This window comes from Sabethes cyaneus, chromosome 3 (genome assembly GCF_943734655.1).
Source record: "Sabethes cyaneus chromosome 3, idSabCyanKW18_F2, whole genome shotgun sequence".
Lineage (NCBI taxonomy): Eukaryota > Metazoa > Arthropoda > Insecta > Diptera > Culicidae > Sabethes > Sabethes cyaneus.
Genome location: NC_071355.1, coordinates 163,609,901 through 163,637,896, shown reverse-complemented (window position 1 = coordinate 163,637,896; position 27,996 = coordinate 163,609,901). Strand labels below are relative to the sequence as shown.

The following is a 27,996-nucleotide window of genomic DNA, read 5'->3' as shown; positions in this document are numbered from 1 at the left end:
TTTTGTTGCACTTTTTGGATAATCTATCAGATGATTTCGTTTTCGTTGTTTCACTGATCCAAATAGTGTTAATAAACATATTTAGCTATTTTTACTATTTGTTTGCTCGAAATAAGTAATGAATTGCAGTGAAGTCAATTGGATTTATAATTTATACTTTCATAATTTTAGCGATAAACGATGCCGGAAGCACAAGGACGTAACCCTTTGGAACGATTCATGAACTCCGTCGAATCGTTAATCGAGGGCCCGGTTGTTTGGTTCCGCGGTAAGCATCGGAAATTTAACTTTTTTCGTATTAAAACGTGTTGGTTCAAAAGACACATAGCACATAATTTCTTTCAAATCAAACCAGAAGAAAGAAAATAGACTAGACCAGTGTAGAATACCTAGTTTGTTATTACATAATTTCATCTTAACCTTTTGTTTGCGTTTCAACATAGTGAACGATTTAAAATAGTTCGTTTTTATTTAATTTTCATTTGCCAACAAAACATGTTAAGATTTCTTATTGAATCTACTCCATTTCCGTTTCCAGAAACTGTTGTCGAACCAAACCGCAAAAACTACCCCTGGTATCACCAACAATTCCGCCGAGTGCCAAGCATCGACCAGTGCTACACCGACGATGAAGTTTGTTTTTTCGAAGCCAACAACCAGTTTAAACGGGACAGGTGAGTACTGTAGTAGAACACCATCATTACACGACTTTGCCGCTGCGCTGGTTAAGTCCACCAACACAAGATACACACTAGCGCAATGAAGGCATAAACTGTGTCCCGTATGCAGGCTTCTTGTCTCCAGCGGATGTATCCGTTGAACACCATTTCTCTAAGCTTTATTGATTCTTTGGGGGAATGCGAACGAAATTTAGTATTTTGTTTCGCACCCTATGACGGTCAGCCGGCCTGGAATAGATACGTGTGGTTAACGATGTTTCCGAAACCAGCAAGTGAGCTACAATTAGATACGGTGGGGTTTTATTTTCGAACAAAATTTAACTATCCGCAAACACAATCCAATTAACTGCATCGATAGACGAGTTTCAATGTAAATAGAGGATGTTTATGGAATAACATTTTTTATTAGTCTGGTGTTTATTGCGCGTACACCGGTGATATCCGTTGAATTTTACCCGAACAGTAAGATTTATGCTTGAGGTCATTCGACAATGTAAATATTGTTGAGCAAACTTCTGTTTGCGTAAAATTTTGGCGAAGCTAAATCAAACAATGTTCGATTGTAGATGTTTGAAAGTTTATTGTAAACAATGTTAGTATACAAAAAAGAACAGGATCTTAAAAATTTTTGGTTTATAAGAACAAAAGAAAAGATGGCAAGATGAGCATGCAAATATTTCTCAGCTATAGACCAATTTTATATTAATGAACTGCCACGAGTTGTTAGATCATATTTAAACAAAGTAAAATTTCAGCTTTGGAAAAAGTTGTGTAAATTATCGTTCTGATAGCTTTGATTTCTTTTAAAGTTAGTGCTTGCTAAATGAAATAAAAAAAAAAATAAAAAATGAAAGATGCTTCTCGTAAATTTCTGCCATTTTACAATTTAACAACAAGTGCATAGATCCCCCGTATCCAGCGGCTTCAAGCTATCACCAACGCAGAGAATATCGAGTTCGACATAAAAAACATAAATTAATTAGTTCGACAGAAAAACGACATAAATTAATATGACATGCCCATGTAACCTACATTTTGAAACAGCTTTATTCACTACGATAATCAAACAGGCGTTTGCGCAGAGATGCCGTTTCGAGTATTTTCTCTTATTACAGGGTAATTATTTTACAATGCTTCAAAGTCTAAATTTTAAATTAATATAGATCTATAAAAATTTAATCTGGTAATTGGTTAGAACCGATTTTTTCGGAGGATTCGAAACAGTGTCTCCCAAACAAGGACACAATGACGATAAAATAGACACGCAGTTCATCAAAGATGCCTCTGAAAACCGTTCACGGCGTGTCCGAAAACATCCAGTTTCGGTGATATGACTGACGACGTATCAGCAGAATCGACTCTGGGGGCTCTACTTAAGCTGGAAAAGCAATTCCTCCGAACCAAAAAAAAGTAATAAGCTGTTAAGGTAATAAAACCTACGCCTCCGCGATAAAATAAAGGGGAAACTAAAGTTTTCAAGTTTACAGCTTCAGTTGCAGGCACCTAACTTTGTTAAAATTCATACAAATTGTACGTATAGATCTAATGAACATAGATTGTCTAGGATTTTGAGCCGAACAATGAAATCCTGAATGAACTGAGGCTCAGGAAAAAAGAACAGGCATACAGTGAAACTCTTCTTTGCTTTGCGCTGACATAACAGTTTTACTCTGTGCAAACGTACAAATATGTCCGTAAGATTTTTCAAAAAACGCAATCGCATCCGAGAACACTGATTCTTTGGTACGAAAGCGTCAACAGAGAACTGGGCATCACAAGTGAAACCCAGAACGTTCTTCGTGGAAAGCAGCAAAATATGATCTATATGTCCAAAACTCGGTCGTGTTGCTTAGTAATGGATGAAATGGCCATACGGCAACATATCCAGTGGAATACGCATGTGAAAAGATTGGATTATTTTGCTAAAGCATCATGCCTTCCCCTCATACTATCTAGATGATGCGCAACTAGCCAGAAAAGCTTTAGTATTCATGGTCACCGGCATCGCCGAATCATGGAAAATGCCAGTTGCGTATTTTTTAATCAACGAGATCAACGGCATGACCAAAGCCGACTTAGTTTCTACAGTGCTCACCTCCCTGACAACGCCTGAGTGCATATTGTGGCCTTTATTTTTGATGGCACGGAAACGAACTTTACCATTGTCTTGGGTGTGAAGTGCTGATCGAAAAGAAATCCAAAAAAACATTGAATGCAAATTTCGATCTGTACATATTAGCATGATTCTAGCTTTGTTCGGAGTATTATCACTGTCTTCCGAGATACCAATTTTATCATCTCTCAATAAAACTGGTTTTATGAGATTAATCATCAACATCCAAAGCCTCCAAAATCTTTATAATTCGTACTACGAAAACTTGCACCTAGAAGAAATTTGTACGTGCAGGTTAGTAAAGAACACATTGAAAATGCGGATCAAGTAACAACCCAAACCCTACTGGTTTACCTAACTCACTGCGAATATACGTGTTATTGAAATAAAACGTAACCATACGTTTTATTCGTTTATATTGCATATGCAGCTAATATCGATAACAAACGATTTTTTATAAGTTGTGCTTTTGTTATTGCATTTAATTTGTAAGAAGTTGCATAAATAACAATTCAGTTTCACAATACAATTATTGCGTACTACTGGCACTTGAAATATAATGTTTAAGTACGAGTTGGGTCAACTAGCAGTCCTAAACAGATTCGCCACCTAGGGCTCTCCAGCGACAGTTTCGCTTGTCACTCGGTTGATGTCACTGTGACAGCGGTAGAAGTTATTATTCCATTCGACACAGTTAATGTGAGAACACGTTTTTATCTAAAGTAATTATAGTTTATTTGTAACCGTCAAGTACATGAGTTTTACTCAATATTTATCACCTCGTCCACGGTTATAAAAGTGGCGACGATTTCGCGAGTGATTTCGTTAATTTCGCGAGTTTTCGAATGTTTTTCGTGCGATTAACGCGATCTGAAGAATAACCACACCGTACCGCACAATGGAACCTAACCTGCATCAGCAGCAAAATGGTCACCACCGGACACAGCAGCAGCAGCAGATTCTTCCTGGAGTGCAACAGCCTATGCAAATGAGCCCTCCACACCAGGCTCGCACGGATGTCATCATCATGCAAATTTTGCAGCAACTCCAACAGCAGCAGGCCGTCACCAACCAGCTTCTCCAGCAGCATCGTGAATCTGCACAGCAGCAACAAGGATTCCTGCTGCAGCAAGAACACGTGTTCCGGAATGCCATGTCAGCAATTCAAGTTACTGTTCCCCCCAATCCGGAAGTGATTTTGGACTCGTTGGCTGGGAATATCAGAGAGTTCCAGTACGACCCGGAAATTCAAATCACATTCGCTGCATGGTATGCCAGATACGAAGATCTTTTTGCGAAAGATGCTGAAGGAATCGACGATGAAGCAAAAGTGAGGTTACTCCTTCGGCGGTTGGGCACAAACGAGCACTACAGGTATGTCAGCTAGACTTTACCCAGTCCTCCGAAGGATTTTACCTTTCAAGATACGGTGTCGAAGTTGAAGGGACTTTTTGACTCGAAGGAGTCCACCGTCAAGAAACGTTACAGCACCCTCACCGTCAGCAAGGCAGCGACAGAGGATTACGTTTCTTTTGCCTGTCGTGTCAATAAAATGTGCGTGGAGTTTGAGCTATCCAAGCTCTCAGAACAACATTCTAAATGTTTAATGGTTGTGTGCGGTATGAAATCAGAGTGCGATGCGGAGGTACGCACCAGGTTGCTTACAAAAATAGAAGACAACAACGACGTCACCCTTGAAGCTCTGATGGAGGAATGCCAGACAATGATGAACTTAAAAAGCGACACAGCGATGATCGAAGAGCTCGTCGGTCAGCTTCAAGCTATCAAAGGAAATCTGCAGCACCGTAAGCCGTTTAGGAAGCGGCCCAGAGAACCACAGAAGTCATCTACATCAGAGGGAGAAAAGAAAACTCCAGCTACTCCTTGCTGGAACTGTGGTGCGATGCACTTTTCAAAGTACTGCAGTTTCAAGAATCACAGGTGTGCCAACTGCAACCAGTTTGGTCACAAGGAAGGATATTGTTCGAGTGCAAAGCGATCCAGTAAGACATCAAAACAGCCACGTTATTTCTCTACCAAGACCGTCACTGCATCGGTCAGCAGCGTCGAGTGCCAGCGCCGATACGTACAAATCAAACTCGATGGCACCCCAGTACGTTTGCAGCTTGACACAGCATCGGATATAACCATCGTGTCCGATCGAGTGTGGAAAAGAATCGGTCAGCCAGCAGGTGTACCAGCGAGCCAAACAGCCAAGTCAGCGTCGGGAGAGCAGTTGGATTTACAGTGCGAGTTTGTCACCGATGTTGAAATCAACGATATGACGCACAGCGGTCGAATTTTCGTTTCAAGGCATCCAATAAATCTCCTTGGTATCGATCTTATCGACAAGTTTCAGCTTTGGTCATTGCCGATGAATAAATTTTGTAATTTCGTCGGTGGTACTATCGTCGATGTTGCTTTCTGCAGAAGGTGTACCCGAAGCTATTCAGCAGCACACTGAGGCTCAGCTCCAAATCCAAAATTCATCTTTCGCTGAAAGAAGCTTGTTCGCCTGTTTTCCGCCCGAAACGGCCTGTCTCGTATGCTATGTTCCCAACGGTAGAGGAAAAGCTCAATCGTCTGGAACGTCTACAGATCATTTCGCCTGTGGAGTATTCCGAGTGGGCAGCTCCAATCGTCGTAGTGCGAACGGCCAACGGGAACGTCCGCATTTGTGGCGACTATTCGACTGGGTTAAACGATCGTCTTCAATCACACCAGTGCCCTCTTCCATTACCACAAGACATTATCTCGAAATTGTCTAATTACACTGTATTTAGTCAGACTGACTTATCAGACGCTTTCCTTCGGAGAATGAAATATTCGCGACTGTGAACATATTGTATGCATATCTACAAGGCAGAAAACAGACAGTATACTGTGGTGGTAGCTGTTCCAGCTGCGCCGTATCTACATCTGGTGTACCGCAAGGCTCTGTCCTCGGACCTCGGCTGTTCTACTGTTACATAAACGATCTTCCGACGGTTCTTAAGTTTTGTTCCATCCAGATGTATGCTGATGACGTACAGCTATACATTAGTCGTCTTGGTCCCTGCACATTAGAAATAACCAGGATGATGAATGCGGACCTAGAAAGAATTTCGAAGTGGTCACGGCGAAGTGAGCTTGTAATTAATCCTACCAAAAGTAAAGCGCTGTTTATAGGAAGTCGACGACGACGAGAAATTGGATCTGTGTCTCCGGTATCGTTCATCAAGATAGACGATAAGATCATTCTGTGGTCGGACAGTGTGAACAACCTAGGGTATACGTTCCAGAGTAATCTTCAGTGGGTCGGCTTAATAGGCCAACAGTGTGGGAATATTTACGCTGGTCTACGAATACTATACTCCAGTGTTTCTGCTGCGCCGGTCGACACTAGGCTGAAACTATTTAAGTCGCTAATCCTGCCACACTTTTTATTCGGGGATAACTTTCATGTCCGCCTCAGTGCAAGTTCGTTTAATTGTCTACGTGTGGCATTAAACAGCTGCGTACGTTTTGTATATGGTTTAACCCGATATGACCATGTAAGCCATCTACAGAAGGATTTGCTGGGATGTTCACTACAAGTTTTCTACGCATATCGATCCTGCATGTTCCTGAGAAAATTAATGTCTACGCAAACCCCGGCCATACTGCATCGAAAACTGATACAATCACACCGTCGTCGTTTACAAAACTTAGTGATTCCTGCAAACAATACAACGAGTTACGCCAATTCACTGTTCGTTCGAGGTGTTATTAATTGGAATACAGTGGACCCCCGTTCGTTTGAACGTTTCCTCATGCAAACTAACGGGGTTCGTTTTTAATTTGAACAACTAGCAACCCTAAATATGCTGAAACTTGTATGAACTGGCCGCCCTGCTCTTTGTTATTGTTTTGGTAGTTTGATTTAGTCTCGTTTAGTTGGTAGTTGCAAGCAGCGAATATGTTATTCTCCGATCGAATTTCTATCGTAATCGTTGGGAAACGAAATGTGAAACTTATTAAACTAGGATTAAACACGCCAGATCAATACAAACAAATCGTGTTTATGTGCATTGTCTGCGAAGGCAAATGATGCCATATTGAGAATGACATTTGAACCATTTTTAATTTGCACATCGTGCAAACCAGCGGGGTTCAAATTAAAAAGTGTTCAGATTAAAAACGGTCAAACGAACGGGGGTCCACGGTAGTTAACCTCCCATAGTAAAGCGTTCTTCATCGGAAGCAATTTTTAAGAGTGGCTGCATAAGTTTTTGGAACCGTATTTAGATTGGTAAATTAATTTATTAGCGACTAGATTTCAACAAACATAATTGTAATTACTGTGACAAACCGGAGGTAGTATTTTTAAAAGGTAGAACCTTACACTACTGAACAATAAACAAATGACAAAATATACACAAAGCGACAAGCTAAACGGATACGATAGGCAGGACAAGTTCCAAGAATGCCGGACAACTATTCTGTAAAGATGGTATTTTCTTCAAAACCGGTAGGAATAAGATGACCAGGGGCGCAGTGAGCAAGATGGTCAGACTAGGTGGAGCGAGATCTGGCGGAGAGTACACGGTGTACGAAGAATTGGAGAGCGTTGGCCCGCAACCGAATGCATTGGAGAAACTTTGTTCATCAGGCTTTGTCTTAGGACGGCTACCCGAGCAAGGATTGACAACAAAAGTATATCAAAATTATTACATATTTTGCTGTTGATATCAACTAGAAAGCATGTTTTGTTACCAACTCAAAATGGCACTTATGATGTATCAGAGTTTGCTATCATTTTGCTTTCATTTTTATTGAAAGAAAATATGTTGGCAGATTCTATATATGATGTAAATAAACCTTCAATATTTAAATTAATCTATTTTCACTTGAATTTTTTTCTAGTAAAATGGTTGGTTCAAATTATATGATGATAGCAAAATGATGATGATATGATAGTAAAATGATAACTAATTCTGCTTTCCTATTAATATTGAGTGACAGCAAGATTAGTATTCCGTTTGATATTTTTGATACCAAAAGTAGTATTCAATTTAATTTCACGGCGTGGAATTTTTGCAATCAATTTTGATATTTTAACCGCTAAGTCGACCAAAATGAAATCACACCGAGTATTCAAAATCCGTTACATCAATATATCAAATTTTGTTTTCAATTTGCTCTAAAACCCTGCTCGGGTAGCTACCTTAGTAAAGTAAGTAAGTTCAGGAAGAGGAAAAGTATTTGGTCCTAGCGTATTAATTTTGGATGGTTTCCAAAATTAACGTGGAACTTTTTCGGTTTGTCTTGCTAGATTAAGACTGTGATGCAATATATCAGGATCATAGTGCTTCGATAAAAAATTTACGACATAAAAATTTACGCCGCTATTCAGCTTATAATTCACTACCGACTTTTTATAACAACCGCAAAAATAACAACAAATCGACGGTCGATTGGAGCCTACTGACAATTATCGGAAAACTAGGAAAATTAGCGCATTTGAACTAAGTGTATTGCTGTCAAGCATGCAGCGGAATGTTGCTTCTGTCTATTAAACTCTTACTCGATGGTTAAATATTATTTTTCTATGTACAAAAACAAAGTAAAGTATAGACTGGCCCATAACATTGGGTGGCCCGTAATACTGGGGTGACTGTAAAACCGTCTTTGAGACATTACCCTTCTTTATCGACAGCAGCCGGTTATTAGAGTACAGGATAATTATGAAGCTAGTGCAACGATCCTACTAACTGCAGAAGCTTAGCAAGTTAGCTATTGTTGAACATGAGCATGAACATCGTAGTGGCAGCTCCGTGATTCAACTAAGCTAATGAAGTTGCACAGTGAACCACACAGATAGCATTTCGGAAAGGCTTGCTATCTTCAATGTACAACAATTCTGTCAGTAGCTATAACTTTAAACAGATTAATAACGGGAGTTTAGCAAGTTACCTATTGTTAAACACAAATTCTCATATTCATGTTACCAGTTTGGACCTAATAAATACATACAACAGGTTACCTTAGTAAGACATTTCTTGAGTACCATCTCCTACACTAATGCCAACTGTGGTGAACCGGAAAATGCTGTGCAGTTCACAGAAAACATGACAGGTCTGATGTTCACCTAGCGAAAAATGTGATTCCGTCCAGGACTCTGAAAATCCGTTTATTACAACAGCTTTGCAGTCAAAAGGCTTATATATACCTAGCAACGTGCAGTAAAAATTGCGAGTAAATGGTTGATTTACTGCTTATGTTAATACTAATTAGTTACCTGGGCAATTTTCACCTTCAGGTGGTATATCAAACGAGCAACAGTCCGGAACCATTATTAAACTCCAAGCCAATTCAATTGCGCTACTGCGAAGACAGTGCCAATGAAGCAATATGAAAGATTTTGTGTTCTATAAATAATAAGAACTTTTATCCGCTTCAATAGAAAACATTTGGTTGCGACTATACATGGGCATTAAAGTTTGACTATTAAAGGACTATTACCCAACAAACATTTTTGTTGAATAACAGCTTATCAAGCGCTTGTTACCCGGTAATTAGCTGTACAATGGTTAAATAAACTACTATTCAAAAAAATGTTTGTCGGGTAGTCATTACCTTTTCTGAGATTTACAACAAAAGAAGAATGGCCTTCCACATCATCACATTTGAAATCAAAGGACTTTTCAGTATAGTTTATCTTGGAAGTAAGAACCTGAGCCCTTTCAGAAACTTTAACCTCAAAGGAAAGGCATGTATGATGCATTCTTTGTATTAAGTTTGAAGAGTGCTTTCTGGATGCAATGACCAACAGTGGATCATCCTGTTGATGCACTCAGCCGTCTTATTGTGGCTAATATTTAACATATGAATACAATGTTCATTAAATTGTAAACTGCGTTAAAGTAACTCTCAACCGGTAGCGCTTATTAGACTCTCAATAGAATCGTAGCACTAATCCCACAATTATCTTATACATTTATTTATTTATTTATTTATTGCTCATTAAGGTATAGGCTACAAGCCTGTTGCCAGTTAACTGCGGAGCCTGTCGAACAAAAAATTAAAAGTCCAAATTCCGAAAACGGAATGTAGCGCCAGGACTTGACTTTTATGGGGCAAATTAACGTGTACTCGGTGTTGATTGAGACAATCCAATAAAATTGACAGCTTGTCAGCAGCCGACTTTTGTTGAATGACTATCACCATGTATAACAATTTATTACAGCACAACAAAATGATAGAACATCCTTACAGTGAAAGTGTTGCAATCATTAGCTTTATTCATATAGTATGATTCTTCACATGCGAAACGATTAATGTTTATTACGAAGCACTTTTTCTCACTATCAGTAAGTACATAGAGCTATGATCACTTTAAAACTTACACGAATTAAACAAATAAATCGGTTTAGCAGTCAAATATTTGTCGTTCAGCACTGTGACCAAAATCAAGAATTATATTCCTTTTCTTTTTAATCTCTGCACTCCGCACTTGCCTAGCACTCGATTAATGTATCGATTGATTTTCAATCGGTCTGTCGCTGTTGGTCGATCGCCAACTGATGTGCCGTTCGAAGATGTGTCATCAAACACGACCGATCGCCACGCTCGCTGTTTGCTGCGGCCCCAGTGATGTCGTCATACATATCTTAATGACAACCTGCGATTCACGAATCACTTCCTTAATTCGGGCAAACAGCTAACATGGTGGTCCATATGTCGATCAGTTTTTTTTTTTTTGAGAAGTTATTCCAATTAAAAATAGCGGCACCGCCGGAGAATCCGTTGAAACACCTTTCAAATTTTGCAACGCCACATCTTGCAACAGTAAATCAAATTGATGTGCAAATTTTTATTCGCTACATAATTTTATTGACAATGTTATTTAGAATGGTGATAATTTTGATCAGTATGAGTTTGAACAAGTTCCCTGTGCCCAGCCGGAACATACTTCGCTGAACTGGCACGCACTTCTTAACCTTACAGCCGGAGGTATTTTTACTGTACTTGGTGTACTGTTTCGGATTACTGACGTTACCCATTTGGATCGTAAGGCGATCGTAAAAATTTATTTCGAGCTACTCTCGAGTTGATGGCGGCAAAATTGACCACGTGCGTTTCCAAAACTCTCAGCGATGACAGCGTACTATCTGCCTGCAAGGTATGGCATGGGAAATTAATTATTTATTACTTTTACGACTACGTTTCATCCGGTTTAGTGTCACTCCAGTTGCTTACAGCTAATAGGAAACCGTCTGCTCCATTTGTTTGCACCGCCGAATGACGTATGTTCTTCTATTGGTTAAACGTTCGAGCGTGTATTTTTTCACCAATCACGATCCGTGTCCATTGAATGTCTGCCAGCGACTGGCCGATTCGACCATGGTATTCTCCAATTTCTTTTCACCGATGGATAGATTTGCTACACCGCTGCGGATAGTGGTTCGATTAATTTGGTCGGCGGATAGTATTCTCACCACCAGTCAAGTTTCGATGGTCAAAATATAAACACGTTGAAACAGCAGCCGGCTTCACACGGCCCCCATACTCACGCGCCAGCAGTAATTTAGAGTTAACTACTTGATTAGGTTCTGCTTTAACTGTTCTGATACTTGTCCATTTGTTCATAGCAAAGAATATTTATTACAGGCAAAATTTGTTTACGAACTATAAACGATTCCGGGATACTTCCATTTTTATGTTTACCAAAACTATTACAATCATCTACTTTATAAAATTCATAGTTTGTAAACTGACCTTCCTGCAGTTAATTTCTTTTAATTAGAGCACATAAAAAAAGAAAAAAATGAAAATTTTCACGGAAGAAATAGCTAAAAAAATTGAAAAAAATCCTATGAGAAAAATCATTTTCACATATTGTCAATTGCAAGGAAAATTGTACCATCCAAAGTGCGATATCGCTCATAAAAATGCTATTTTGCATTAAATCGTTTCGGTATCTTCGGCGCACTTATTGCTTGGAAGATAACGAAAAAATGCGCCGAAGATCAATGGTAATAAATTTCTTTTCTGACTAGTTCATTTAAAAAAATTATATTTAAGAACGCGAAGAGATTTTAACGCGTCATCTCTTAAACGACAACAAAATTTATTGAAAAAACTTGCGGAGGCAGAAAATCTTCATTCGATGTTCACAGAAAAAAGGAGTACAATTCCCAGTGGTTAATTAGATATGTGGCATAGGAAAACCCTTATTCAATAACTTTTAATAAGTGGCACTGGCATTTTTCGATAAATTAATTCTGAAAGTTCAGTTGATTTGGTTTCTCTGCCTACTCGGTTTCTGAATTTATTCCATTGGCTTTCAAAATAGTAAAACCTTGCAGAATTTTATTATCGAAACATCCTTGATGCCTTTAGGAATATTACAAAGTCATTTGATATTGAATCACGAATACTGCAGCCATTTTTTCGGTACAGTAATTCGACAGCACCCAAGACTGGTTCTTGCACTGCGACGATTTCTTCTAAAGCGTATGCTTGCTTCTAAGATCGGACAGAGACGTTCGAAGCGATGATTGAAGCCCGTAGAACTGACTCGGTCCTGCCGACAGGCTATTCTAACTAATCAAAAAGTTATTTCTATTCCTACTTGTACTAGCAACCAATTCATCTTCCGTGGTGTGTTTTGACATTTCTCTAGAGTACTTCGTTAATTTTCACTGAAAATTTTCCGAATAGCTTTGCTGTATATCGCATATTTCTTTTGTTGTGCAATATTCTCAGTAAGTTGGTACATTTGAGCAGAAAATTGGACTTTGCCTCTACTTTGCCCTTCGCAAAACGCAACGATCAAGTAGCATACGCCGCCGTACGAAGCTGACAATACAAAACCTTCGAACCTTGAAGCTATGATGTCGCTTACGGTGGAAATACGCGCCCTTGTCGTGTTTGACCGGTAGATGCTGCGGATAATATTTGACGAAGTACAAACTGAAAGCGGAGAGTGGTGTTTCATAAATCACGAGCTACATACACTTCTTGGAGAGATCGCTATCGTACATCTGGCTAAAGTCAGTAAGTTACGGTGGGTCGGACATGTCGACAGGATGCCGTATGACAGTGCGACAAAACAGTTCTCTTTAACAACCCCGCCGGCACCCGCTGAGACGCCTAGGAAATTGGCGACGACGGGGAGTGCCCTTATAAGTCTCATACTAAGTTGAAGGTTGGACTTGTGCTTTGCTTGCTGATTACAGTGGGAATGGCCTCGTCGGAACTGTGTCGACTTAGTAGCGGACTAAACTGTGTATATGATTGACCAAAATGATATGAACATCTCGGTAACTAACGCAGCTTACCGGGATTATCTTCGTGGAATCGAATCTCAAGTGAAACGTGATCTTTCGTCTTTCTGGAAGTTCACCAAAAATCGTAGTAAGTGTCGCGGAGTTCCAAATACTGTCTTTTATAAAGATACGACAGTGAGCGACGCAGAAGATCTCGCAAACCTATTTGCTGATTTCTTCCAAACGATGTATTGCAACGAGCAACGAACCTCCGATAAATCAACATGATGCAGTCCGAAATATACGAACATTCGACTTATATTTTCCTCCAATGAGGCTATCGTTAAGCGATATATCATCCGCTCTCTCGACAGTAAACTCCTCTAAAGGACCGGGTCCTGACGGATTATCGCCGCTATTTCTGAAACATTGCGCTACAACACTGGCAGTCCCTCTCAGATTGATCCTGAATAGTTCCCTTGCTACTGGAGTTTCCCCTCGTGCTTGGAAACATGCTTCGATTACCCCAATTCATAAATCTGGCAACTCGAATAACATTGAAAACTACAGAGGTATCTCGCTCTTAAACAGTATATCAAAAGTCTTTGTTCGTAGAAAAGTGTATTTCGGAATCCTCTCAGCAAACCACTCAATTTTTCCGAATAATCAGCTAAAGCTAAATTGAATTTTATTAGTTATAATTCATAGTAATGTTGCATATGACTTACAATCTAGTCTCCGAATTGGTTCCTTACGAACAGAATAACTTTTAAGATAGTAATTTTAAGAAATTAGTCTTAGACTCTAGAAAATAAGTTTAGTTAATAAGTCATTTTAAATTTTAATTAAAGAAAAAATACTTTTATAATTTTAGCGATAAGAAATTCTCTGAGAAATATTAATATGTCTACCACTCGCTACTAATCTTTTTTAACAATATGTTTCTAAGCTGCTGACTGCTGAGTTAACATCCGAGATTGTTTATGATATTTATCGGTAGGTGGAGTTTTAATCGATTTGCTACACGGAGTTATGATCCACAATTTATATGTCTGTTCGAGGGGTCTCATTAACTACGATTGCACTGAACATTCTCCCCCTCGTGTCGCCTGAGTTTCTACATCGGCGTCACATACTGTGATATCTAGAAGTGCAAGCTTAGCCATAGGTCTCTGAAGAACACCGCTTGCCGTCAAAACCTCTGCTCGTCGCGGAACTCCATCACGCCCGGGAAAAGTTCGTAGCACGCGCCCTCTGATCCATCTGTTTCTGATGTTCTCGTCTACTATAAGCACCAGTTCACCTGCCTTAACCTCCCGTACGTTTGCAAACCATTTGGTTCTTCTGGTGATGGTCGGTAGATACTCTTGGATCCACCGTCTCCAAAATTGATCTAAAGTTTTTTGGATCAAATCCCAACTCCCCCTAATTGCAGCTCCCTCACTAACAGGACTCTTTACCGACTGTTGGACCCCATTTGAACCAAGCATCAAAAAATGATTTGGGCTTAATGCTCCTGAATCTTCCGATCCCAGTGGAACAAAGGTCAAAGGTCTAGAGTTGACCATATGCTCAGCATCCGCTAATAATGTTGCAAAGGATTCTTCGTCCAGTTTCCTTTCAACAGGAAGTACTCCCATCGCCACCTTGATTGACCGCACCATTCTTTCCCAGCAGCCTCCCATATGCGGAGCTGCGGGTGGATTGAATCGCCACTGTGTATAGCCGTCAGTGAAAATATTGCCTAATACTGCGTTCATTTTATTCAAGTGTTCTTTCAGCTCCCTACTCGCACCAACGAAATTGGTCCCATTGTCGGTAAAGATTTCCTGTGGGGCTCCTCTACGGTCAATGAAACGACGTATGGCTTTTTTGCATGAATCTGTAGATAAACTCGAAGCAACTTCTAAATGTACAGCTCTGATAGTAAGGCATGTAAACAATACCACCCAACGTTTTACCGCACTCCTGCCTATTTGTATCAAGTATGGTCCGAAATAATCGATACCAACAAACGTAAATGGTCGAACAAAAGGAGTTAGACGGACACGTGGCAGCGGGCCCATTCTCGGTATCGCAGGAACTGCTTTATGCACACGACACCACATGCATTCTTTTTTAACCAGCTTAATCAGGACTCTAAGCCTAGGGATGTAGAATTTCTGCTTTACTTCATTCACAACAGTTTCGTCGTTAGCGTGACGATATTTACGGTGGTACCAATCTACCAATAATTTGGTCATTCGATGGTTCTTGGGCAAAATCACGGGATATTTTGTCTCAAACGAAATGCAATCAGCGTTTTCCATTCTGCCCCCTACGCGCATCACTCCATAATCGTCGATTATTGGAGTCGCAGATGCAATTGGACTGGTTTTCTCTATTTGGTACTCTTTTTTATCTACTTCCGCATTACGCTTTAAGGTAGCGACCTCATCAGGAAATTCTTCAGCCTGAACAAGACGCCATAAACTTCTCTCAGCAGCCTGCAATTCTTCTCTTTCCAAATCTGCATTTCCCCTAGCTCGACGGCGCCTAATGAAACGATGTACATACGCCAAACTCCGAAGCAAGCGCTCCCACTTTGAAAATCTCTCAAACACAACTATCGTTTTAGTTACAAGATGCGCAAAAACGTAAGCAGGACGTAGCTCCTCTACTGTTTCGCCGACTTCGCGTGGATCTTTAGGCCACTCATCTTCATTGTCATATAAAAATCGTGGACCTTTGAACCACCTGCTATCTGTCTCGAAGGTTGAATCATTACCCCATTTAGTGGCATCATCAGCAGGATTGAGGCGTGTTGGAACCCATCTCCATTCGCTAGGGCTTGAAAGAGTGAGAATTTCGTTCACTCTAAATGCAACATATGGTCGATAACGTCTTAAATCTGATTTGATCCAGGATCTCACCGTATTAGAATCACTCCAAAAGCATGTACGTTTGATGTCGTATGTATGACCTTCCTCGACAGTCTTCCTCAGGCGAGCTCCGATTACAGCCGCCATCAACTCAAGTCGTGGAATCGAAAGTGGCTCCAAGGGCGCCACTTTGGTCTTAGAGGCTACCAGTGCGCACCGTACTTGACCCCGATCTACTATTCTGAAATATGCCACCGCAGCAAATGCCTCCTCACTGGCATCAACAAACACGTGAAGCTGTAACGTGTTGAAACTTTCAATGTCGTACCCCGGAAAGTAACAGCGTGGTATCTTCACATTCTCAACTGTCTGGAGCACAGCAAGCCACTTTTTCCAACGAGAGAATGTCTGCACCGATATCTTTTCATCCCAACCAATGTTGGCTCGCCATGCCTCCTGGATTATCACCTTCCCGTGAATCACAAACGCAGCAACAAGTCCCAAAGGGTCATATATGCTCATTACTACTCTCAGAAGCTCTCTTTTGGTAGGCACGACTTTTGCATTCACTATACGCAGGATATCATCTCTAAAGTTTAATAAAAATGAAAACACATCCTTTTCTGGTCGCCAGATCATCCCTAGCAGACGTTCGTAATCAGACTCTTTGTCGGCCACGAAGTGTTTAATTGCAGTCGGGTTAAAATCTCCAATTCTTTCCAATACAGCGGGGTTGTTGGAAAGCCAGTTGCGAATCTGAAATCCTGCTTTGGCATGAACTTTTGTTACCTCCAAAGCTATTCCGACAGCCTCCTCCACAGTGTTTACGCTTTCAAGGTAGTCGTCCACATAATGCCTGGACCTGATAGCTTCCGCTGCTTTAGGATGTTCCGCCTCATAATCAGCTGCGTTTAAGTTTTTAATGTACTGCGATTGAGCTGGGGAACAGGAAGCGCCGAATATTGCTACATCGGTCACCATTGTTTCAATCGGTTCTTCCGGTCTGTCCCGCCAGAGGAAAAGTTGTGCACTACGGTCTTCCGGTCTTATCAGGATTTGGTGAAACATCTCCTTAATATCGGAGCATATCGCCACTTCTCGCTGGCGGTATTGAAATAAAACAGATAACAACGGGGTCAACAGATCTGGTCCTTTTAGGAGCATCGTGTTAAGTGATACTCCTTTGACCTTAGCGGCAGCATCCCAAATCAGTCTCACCTTGCCGGGTTTTTTGGGATTCAAAACAATTCCGATCGGTAAATACCATATACGAGATGGGTCAAAACTAGCCATTTCCGCTGCTGTCGCCTTATGTGCATATTGCTTTTGTTGAAACTCTGCAATCTGTTTACGAACATTGTTGTATAGTTCAGGATCTCTTGCCAACCGCTTTTCCAAACAAATCAAACGTTTTTCGGCCATTTGGCGACTATCTGGGAATTCAAAAACATCATGCTTCCACAAAAGACCGGTGGAAAACCGACCACTCGATGTTCGTACTGTTGTCTTCTTCAGAATCTCTCGTGCCCTTTGAAGATCTGCGCCGTCGACTTGGGGAGCTACTGTCACGCCTAGACTTTCTATCGAAAAGAAACTGCGTACATACTCATGAAGATTCTGATCACTTGCTTCAGTGCAAATGTGCATCTGACGATGTTGAAAAGGTGTTTTTGCACCTACCACATTTCCATACACCGTCCAGCCGAGTCGCGTTTTTGTAGCGATCGGTTCATGTGGAAGACCCTCGCGAAGTTTTAGCGAAGCCAACAAATGGGTATTATTTAGACCAATAAGAATACCTGGTACAGCTGATTTAAAGCTTTTGACAGGTAGGCCTTTTAAATGCTCGTATTGCTTTACCATATTATAATAGTCTATGGTCTGCTCCGGAAGGCCGAGATTGGCAACGGTATAAACATTTGATATTATGTGCTGCTTTCCACCATCGGCGCCCGATATTTGCATTTCTACTCGCGTTGCATCCGACAGTTTTTTGTTAATGCCACCTGTCCACTGAATGCATAAAGACTCGTTTTCCCCCTCTATACCCAGTGAATCAACAATTGTTCGTTCTACTAATGAAACCGATGAACCGTCATCGAGAAACGCTAACGTTGTGATCTTTCCCTTTTTACCATACAATGTCACGGGAATCATTCGGAACAATGTCGACGTCATTGCTTGACGGTGAATGGTAACAGTTGCATTCACAGATTTAGATTGATTGGAGTCTACTGGCAGGTAATCGTAGTGTAGAAGTCGATTATGCCGTTTCTGACACCCATTTACCCCACATATTTCACCTTTACAAGGCCATTTAGCGTGAGAGGTGAGACATCGCCGACAAAGCTTTCGGTCTTTAACGATTTTCCATCTCTCATCTACGCTCTGCTTTTTGAAAGTAGCGCAATTGACTGCTGGATGACCTCCACCACTGCAGATAGGGCACACGATCTTACTTATTGCAGAATTCGACGATTGGTGTCGTTGACCTTTGATAGGATCACTCTCCTTCTCAGCAACAACTACTGCATCTCGTGAAGATAGTTCTCCTCTCTCCGTAGCATGTGTGTTGATGAACCCTTTCTCTTTCGTCCTACGATCGTCTCGCTGAGCATGTCTATTGTCCACAGTACTGGACGTTACTCCGCTGGTAGCAGACGCAATTTTAGCCATATAATCGCTGAAGGTGCTTAAGTCCACTATTGGCAGTTGCTGTTGGTATAAAGCCCAGTTAAATTTAACCGTATCTGGCAACTTATCGACTAACTCCTGCAGAAGTACTGGATTAGAAAGATGTTTATCCTGTCCAACGGCGCGCAGGTGTGCAGCCAGATTTTGTACCATCAAACCGAATTTCGTAAGTGTTTCCAACCGATTAACCTTTGGAGCAGGAGTTTCTCGTACTTTTGCAACCATTGTTTGAACTATCTGTTCCGGGCGGCCATACAGTGTTTGCAAAGTAGTCAAAATCTGGGATACCGTAGATGGATGAAGAAGAAGACTGCTTACCGCCTCTTTTGCACTACCTTTGAGGCACCTTTGCAGTCGCAGCAGGTTTTCTGAATCAGAAAAACCGCACACCTCTGTCGAATGCTGGTAGCTGCTGATGAACAGCGGCCAATCAATAGGATCTCCAGCAAAAATCGGCAACTCCTTCGAAACAACTTGCCTAGCAGCAATTTGCTGTGCGGTTGGCATGTGTAAAACTGAGGAAACCATGGTATGTGGGTGGGACTGTGGTATGAAAGAAGCAGATGGCAAATATGGCGGAATTTGTGGCATACTTTTCGTAGGTTTATGTTGGGCATAACTTGCAGATGACTTTGAAAATATACAGTTAGTACGACCGCCGATTGGAGTTTCGGCAAACTCATCAATGGGTTTTCGGTAAGGTAATGGGGAGCTACAATTTATTCCAGACAATGGGGGAGTGTGAATAGATTGACCACTTACCGATGCGGCATAGTCCGATTTTCTCTCACGGTAGCGTTGTGGTTGATTCGGAATTTTCTGGGGTGAAATGTACCAGTCTTGTATAGCGGTTTCTCCTACAAGCCGCCCGCTGAAACTCTCGTCAGATATGCTCGAGTGTTGCTCTGCGTTTTTAAACGATGCGCCTACTTTATCAGCGGCTTGCTGATGATGCAACGCAAGCTGTTTCTTGAAGTCGTTTTCCAATCCACGCAAACGTTTTAGCTCGCCGTCCTGCTCCTCGAATAGTTGCTGACCCTGTTGCAATAGCTGAAGTTGCAGTTGCATTTCTCCTTCCATGCGCTGTTGATCGTGTAGTGTTTTAGTACGTTCCAGTTCCAACATTTTTACACGTTCTTCTAATGCCAGTTCTCGCTTAACTTGTTCTTCGCGTTCTTTTCGAATTTGTGACTCTTGGTTACGCAAAACTTCCGTTTGTTGCTTCCAAACTTCGTAGGACGATACAATTTTTGCAGTTTTAGGAACAAAGCTCTCCTTGGAGGGGCCCGCTTCCACTTCTTCTAGCACTTCGAGTAGTGGTTGCGCATTGACTCGAGGTAATGCAGGAATTAACTTGTGATCTACATTGCCTTTGGAAACGGCATTAGCGTCACCTTCCAGAGTTAAATCGATCACTGCGCTCGTCGTAACCTTTACCGGGTTTAGCGGGTAGGTGTTTATGTATGTTGGTGGTGGTGCGGTCTGTGTTTTGGTAACTTTTACCAGAGGAGTTGAAGTGAACTGTGTGTCTAACCTTTCGACCGGAGTTGCAGTGGCTGGAAGAAGCTCATCAACCGACAAAGGAGTAGCCACTCGTTTTGCAATGGCGAGGCCAGTATCCGAGACAACTTCTCTTTGAGTCATAACCCATTCTCCTACCCTATTTCTGCTCGTTCGGTTAGAACGAAAGCTTTGCACACTCGCAATTTCACTGTTATTATCCTGCTGGCTCTGCAGATCATATTTCTTGGCAAGATAGAGTTTCGTTCGCTCCATTTTCTCCAATCTGGCCTTCTGCAGCAATATTTGTTCCTGTGCCAACTGTTCATTTTCAATTTCGTCCATCAATCTTTTCTCTTCTTCCAGTCGCTCGAGTTCTCGAGTAAATTGGGCCTTTCTTATACTCGATTTATTCGACTGACCACCCGCATATGAACTTGGCGGGGGAACTGTATTTGATGGTACACATTGAGCGCATGTGAAGCCGGTTTCACGTACAGCAGCCGATGTCACTTTGGCGCACGAAAGGTGGTACCATTGATCACACGTAGTGCATTGGACCATATACGTCTCAGCATTATTCCCACCGTCGCAACCGGCGCAATCCCGTTTATTCGCTCGATCACTATCGATAATAGTCGCTTCGATGGGTGCATCACAAAGATCCTGCCCTTCACAATCTCCCTCTTGAGTTTGGAGGTTATGCTTCCGTGCCTTTTTGGCTGCTGCTCGTGTCCTGGAACGTGTTTGTCTTACATTAGAGCGCTGTGATTCCATAGCGCTTCCATAGATTCTTTAGTTTTCTGTTCGTAGAAAAGTGTATTTCGGAATCCTCTCAGCAAACCACTCAATTTTTCCGAATAATCAGCTAAAGCTAAATTGAATTTTATTAGTTATAATTCATAGTAATGTTGCATATGACTTACAATCTAGTCTCCGAATTGGTTCCTTACGAACAGAATAACTTTTAAGATAGTAATTTTAAGAAATTAGTCTTAGACTCTAGAAAATAAGTTTAGTTAATAAGTCATTTTAAATTTTAATTAAAGAAAAAATACTTTTATAATTTTAGCGATAAGAAATTCTCTGAGAAATATTAATATGTCTACCACTCGCTACTAATCTTTTTTAACAATATGTTTCTAAGCTGCTGACTGTTGAGTTAACATCCGAGATTGTTTATGATATTTATCGGTAGGTGGAGTTTTAATCGATTTGCTACACGGAGTTATGATCCACAATTTATATGTCTGTTCGAGGGGTCTCATTAACTACGATTGCACTGAACAGTCTTTGAGAAAATAGTTAATCGCTCGCTATACGCAGCGGTTCACCACGTAATCACTGAATATCAACACGGGTTTGTAAAAAATCGCTCCACTGTCTCTAACCTCATGTGCTTTGTAACTAACACGTTGAGGCGCATAGAGAAACGTCAACAGGTAGACGCAATATACATTAACTTCGCTAAGACCTTCGATAAGGTTCCACACGCGCTAGCTGTTGAAAAAATGAGGCGTCATGGTTTGCCGAATTGGATTTGTAACTGGTTGTACTCTTATTTGACTGGCCGGACGGCTTCCGTGAATGGTCAAGGAACTAGGTCATATAGTTTTCCCATTCCGTCCGGAGTACCTCAAGGCAGTATCCTAGGACCATTAATCTTTGTACTTTTCGTGAATGATATTTGCGATTGGATCGATTCCGAGCAATTGTTGTTCGCTGACGACCTAAAAATCTTCCGTACTATCATTTCCTCTCTCGATCGCGACGCTTTGCAAAGTGATATTAACAACCTGCTTCGTTGGTGCCTCGTAAACGGTATGGAAGTGAATGTATCGAAATGCAACGTTATTTCTTACTGCCGCCTTCGCAATCCACAACGATTTACATACTGCATACACGCAGACGACATAACACGCTGCAGCTCCGTCAAGGATCTGGGGGCTACAACCGACAGCAAGATAAAGTTCGACGAGCACATTAACACGATTTCGTTCAAAGCGTACGCCATTCTTGGTTTCAACCGTGGGGTTGCCGCTGATTTTAAAGATATTTATGCTTCGAATGTTACTCACGCCAATAAAATTGAAAGCGTTCAACGTGCATTCATTCGGTATGCTCTGCGCCGTTTGCCATGGCAGAACCCGCTACACCTTCCTGCTTATGAAAATCGTCGCCGGTTAATAAGACTCAGTACGCTAGCAGAAAGAAGAGTATTGTCGCGAAGATTATTTATTTTTGACTTACTAACGGGGGCCGTCGATAGCAGTTACCTCCTGGAGCAGTTGAACATCCACGCGCCTCGTCGTAGTCTGCGAAATTACGCGTTACTGTGGACCCCGACGCATCGAACAACGTATGGCCATAATAACCCGCTTCATGCTTGTTGTAGGCATTTCAATGAAGTAAACCATTTATTTGACTTTAATATTAGCAAAAGTAGGTTTAGAAAGGGAATAATTAATTCAGAAAATTAGATCAATACGAGTAATACTAGTCTGTACTGTACTGAAGACTGTAAACAACAATAAATAAATAAATAATACTTGTTCCAACTTTTCAAATTGGTACTGAAGATTCTTGGTTTGGCAATAACTTTAAAAATTATATATTTTTAATAGTTATAACTTGTATTTGAATACTATCGCAGGAATCTATATCTATCATGTCAAAACCAGATCGTTTTGTTTGCTTACCTGGTTCAAATGTATATTCACTAATTATCTATTAGATAAAACGATTACCTCAAACCTTTGTAGGGGAATGAGGTGGGCTCCATCATCATCATCATCATAATCATCATCATCATATAAAAAATACTGGCCTCTAAAAACCCCCACATGCCAAATTTGGTTCTATTTGCTTGATTAGTTCTCGAGATATGAGGAAATTGGTATTTCATTTGTATGGGAGCCACCCCTCTTATAGAGGGAAAAAGTCATAATTCCTTCTAAAGAGGGGAGGGGTCTCAATTCACCATAGAAAAAAAAATCTTGTCTCCAAAAACATCCACATGCCAAATTTGGTTTCATTTCCTTAATTAGTTCTCGGGTTATGCAGAAATTTGTGTTTTTATTTGTATGGGAGCCCCCCCCCCCTCTTAGGGGGCAGGGGACTCTAACTATCATAAGAACCTCCCAGGCACCACAAACCCCTGCATGCAAATTTTCACGCCGATCGGTTCAGTAGTTTCCAAGTCTATAAGGAACATACGGACAGACAGAAATTCGTTCTTATGCATAGGTATAGATTTAGACATTTGACAGAAAATATATCACGATGTTCAAAATACCGTTATTAAAAAATAAAATAGGCCATTCAAACGGAAAATGCCAGTTGATTTGTATTGCTATCCTATACCTCTGAGCCAATTTTTAAAAAAATCGATCGACGAATTTTTGAGTTACGCCCTTTTGAAGTTTTAAAGGGCAGATTGCTCATATAAAGTAAATAAAAATCTTCAATGACACTTCCAAAATGAACGTAAATCACAGCCGGTATTGATTTTTTATGCAACATATGCCCATTGCCGATCATTTTAGGAGTTTTACGCTGTATTGGGACTAACCGGAAATGTTCCGGATTAAGTTATCGCTAACAAATACTTATCATGCGACACCTCAAATTACGCCAGAATTAAAAAGCTAGATCACTGACAGTCAGATCAACTACCTAGCGCCACGTTGGTTGTATATGGACAAGTTCCGGGGACTTCCGGGAACACCCAGACCAGTGGCCACTTTTGTCCATAAACAAAAACTTATCGTGCGGCACCTTAAATCACATTAGAATTCAATAACTAGATCAATGAAAGCGAAATTTGCTATCTAGGCCCAGGTTTGGTCATATCTGCACATGTTTGGAGTACTCCGGAAAACCCTAGGAAATGACCAATTTCGAACATGAACAAAAACTCATCATACGACACCTTAAATCACATTAAAACTTTTAAAATAGATCCCAGTAAGCCAAATTGAGTACCAAGAACCACAATGGCCAATTACGAACATGTCTCTATTATCAAAAATGTACCAGATTGTGTTATTGACTTCCCAGGGGTTCCCGGGGTCCCCCAAATATGTCCAGATATGACCAAGTCTAACCCTAGATAGCAGATTTGGCTTCCATTGATCTAGTTATTGAATTCTAGTGTCATTTAAGGTATCGCACGATAGGTTTTTATGCATGGACGAAATTGGCCATTTGTCTGGGTGTTCCCGGAAGCCCCGGAATTTGTCCAGATATAACCAATGTGGTACTAGGTAGTTGATCTGACTGTCGTGATCTAGTTTTTAAATTCTGGCGTAATTTGAGGTGTCACATGATAAGTATTTGTTCATGTTCGATACTGGCTATTTTCCACAGCGATAACTTAATCCGGAACATTTCCGGTTAGTCTCAATACAGCGTAAAACTCCTAAGATGGTCGACAATGCGCATATGTTGCATAAAAAATCAATACCGGCTGTGATTTACGTTCATTTTGGAAGTGTCATTGAAGGATTTTATTTACTTTATATGAGCAATCTGCGCTTTAAAACTCCAAAAGGGCGTAACTTAAAAATTCGCCGATCGATTTTTTTAAAAATTGGTTCAGAGGTGTAGGATAACAATACAAACCAACTGGCATTTTCCATTTAAATGGCCTATTTTGTTTTTTAATAACGGTATTTTGAACACCGTGCTTGTGCTACATGGCATGGAATGTATTATTTTCGTCGTGAAATTCATCAGATTTTTAGTAATCTTGGAGTTGGTTTATGACCCTTCGTTGTTTCTAAACCTTACAGCAGATAGCCGCGTACATCAGGTTGGCAAAATCGTTATTGTCCACGACAAAGAATCCTAAATAAAGGGAAAATCGACGACAAAAAACTGCCAGCGCTTTTAGGCAAGACGTTAGCCTCCGACTGAGATATCAAACACAAGCTGAGAGTATCGTCTAGAACCATGCATCGAAGTAAATATGAAAGAGCTAGACTGTCGACTTATAAGCAGGCAATGACTCCAAGTTGCGACGACAAGCAAAACAAGATGGCCTAAAATGGATTTCGGAAACTGTACACAACGATGCTGACAACATTCGATTACGTTGAAGTTACATCAAGCCAGACTGCTGAAACAGCTTGCTGGGCATGAGCAGGAGTTTAATAGCCAGTCAGAAAAGGAAAGAACGCAGACATTTTCAAGCATATGAAACTGTCGAAATTCGCTAAGAAATATCTTATTTGATAGGCTATTTGTATCTGTGGCTTGAAAAGTAAAAAAGTAACATTTTCTTTGCAATCGGACCATCAACTAAAATTTACATCTGCAAAAACGTCTGCTGTTCTTTTTGAAGCAACACGATTGTCCCGCGTGGAACAAAAATCATGGAATAGCATGCCGACAACAACGTGCAGATGATGAGGAGGCGAACAACGTGGACAATGTGGCTCTATAGAATCTTATGGCAGGAGTTAAACGAAAGACCCGGCAATTCGGTCAACTGGAATCTTAATTGAGTATTTCTTAATAAAAACCTAAAAGATGCGATTCAAACTCTACATAACAATACGGATGGAGAAAATAATTCATAGCTCTACTCTACCCGGTTACCTCAAGACAGCACTTTTTCGGATTACTTAATTATGAATCTAGTGATAAAAATGCATACCCCGATGCATACATACAACAGGCAAAAGCGCACCGATTGTCGGATCATAGTTTTTTTTATTTTTTTATTTACTCAGCCTGTAACACTCTCCAGTATACACATTGCAAACTTATCCAACTAGACACACACTCTGCCGCGTTCGGTTTTGAACACCATTCCTGTGCCAGCAACTAGTCGTCGTTTACGGTCAATCAGGTTGTTTTGTTTAGATGCACATCCTGAGTCGGTATGATCACAACAAACACACACCAGGACCGACAGTCGAATTTATTTATTTGCTGTTGATACACTAATCGTTTCAAGATTTAATAGCTTTTCAATGGCAAAAGAGCAATCTGGTAATAGTCGGTTTGCGGTATTCCATGCCTAACAAATGGCAAAAACGAATTAAATTTTAAAATCAATTTTATTGTTATTGAAGAAATTATTTCTCCCAGTCTCGATTTTGATTTTCATGTTTGCCATTTTGATTCGAATCCTGATTTCCAGTACCGTTTAGAAAACTAAACTACATATTTCAAAACTGAAACTTAAATATTCCCAGCCTTCAGTATTTGTGGTTCGAACAGCACGTTCCTCACAGATTTGTACTCCAATTCGCATTTTACGTTAAAAAGCGTAAATTCCGTATTCTAAAATATGCATACCTACAAATAGAAGCATAGAATAATACCACTTAAATTTCAAAGCTGGGGTAAAAAAAAGTTAATCGGCTTCATGTCTCTGTAACAGCAGAAAAAGTTCAATTCCTCAGAGTTGTATGGTAGATCTATTCGTCAGCAAAAAATTATTTTTAAAAACCAAAAGATGGTAAATGTTTGTTTATGGAACATAGTTTACTCTTCTTGTGTCCATCGAAAACTGAAACATAAACAGACCGACATCGTACCACACAAACAATCGACCCATTCAAATAGAAGCGTTTGGTTGCCGGTGTCTACTCATCAAAATTGATATGACTGGCAAATTCAATCAATCGAAATCGATTCCAAATCTGAAGCTCTTGAATCTAAATATCAAAACTGCGCCAGACTAGTTGGCACCTTTATCATTACGTGTGATGATTGAAAATAAGAACGTAGCTCTAGATGAAAATAGTTTTTTTACTTTTTATTGAAGTGGGCTAATGAAAAAATCTAGCTGTGGAACAGCACAAGTACTGTTCTACGATTTATCGTTCAGCGCAATTGATTTCTATAATGACTATGAGCGGAACTAATTTTTCCTATCTTTAATGGTCGAAATCAATTTTCCGAGTTGTACGATTGCACTTATACACACAATTTAGAAATCTCAAATGATCAACAGATTCATTTCGTTCTTTCACTCGCAGAATGGTCGACAATGAGATTCTCAACATCCTACGTCTACGCTTCGAGGATTGCGTTATGTACGAACAGCCGGATCACGAGAGAAAATGCCGTCCACTGCTCGAGCAGTACGAGAAAGGAGCTGAGAATTGGTTTATCAAATGTAAGCTAAATACGCACGGCTATAGAAATGATAGTTCGAAACGTTTATTCCATATTTACTATTTCCAGATGGCGACCTCGGAGGCTATGCCAATGCCAAGACGTGCTACATGAAGCAAAAGCACCGCATGATCTGGGAAAGACGTCACGGTCCGGTCGGTTCGGGAATGAAGCAAACCGATGACATTCCCGCTGAGCACTGAGTAGTAACGACCGGCGGCAACCATCGGCAGGTAGTGAACGTGTGCCGTTCGGACAGGATAGTCAACAAGTGGTAACATCTTTGGCACTGTGTGTAAATATAAGATCACAAGACACGTGAGTGAATCTGGTTTACATATTTCAAAGAAAAAAGAAAACAGCCCTTTTGATATATCTTTTCACCTTTTATATTTGCCGGAAAAAATTATTCCGAGGGGAAAGTTTGATATTTTTATCACTAGCAAATGTAGATCACAACTGTATTGCTTGCTGCACATTTTCGATTATTTCAAATTCTTGGAGTCGCCTCCGCAACGTCAATGTTTTTTCTCGGTGAACAAAAATGTGTTGATCGAGATGGAAAGTATCCGTGAATTGTTTTTCCTGATGTTCTATACCACAACTTCAACTCCTGCTTTTATATTTGAGGTTATCATTCCTTTTTCAAATTTGTATAATCTTTTAACTTTTACGAATATGTCGATTTTCCCGTTCATTCTTGTCACTTGTCTTACCGCAGAGCCTTCGTTAAAGTGAATTCCCTGCACTCCAGCATAATTTGGATGTCGTCTGGTGCGCCCCAA

The 27,996-nt window shown here is 40.6% G+C and overlaps 1 protein-coding gene across 1 annotated transcript; it reads left to right on the top strand.

Annotated features, from left to right (window-relative positions):
* Positions 1–6: 6 nt before the first annotated feature.
* Positions 7–27,528, top strand: LOC128741593 (NADH dehydrogenase [ubiquinone] 1 beta subcomplex subunit 10). Its single transcript, XM_053837527.1, has 5 exons — positions 7–115; positions 172–268; positions 539–674; positions 27,073–27,212; positions 27,281–27,528. Exons 2-5 carry the CDS (start codon positions 181–183, stop codon positions 27,412–27,414), a joined length of 498 nt encoding a protein of 165 aa, XP_053693502.1. The 5' UTR covers positions 7–115; positions 172–180; the 3' UTR covers positions 27,415–27,528.
* The last annotated feature ends 468 nt before the right edge of the window (positions 27,529–27,996 follow it).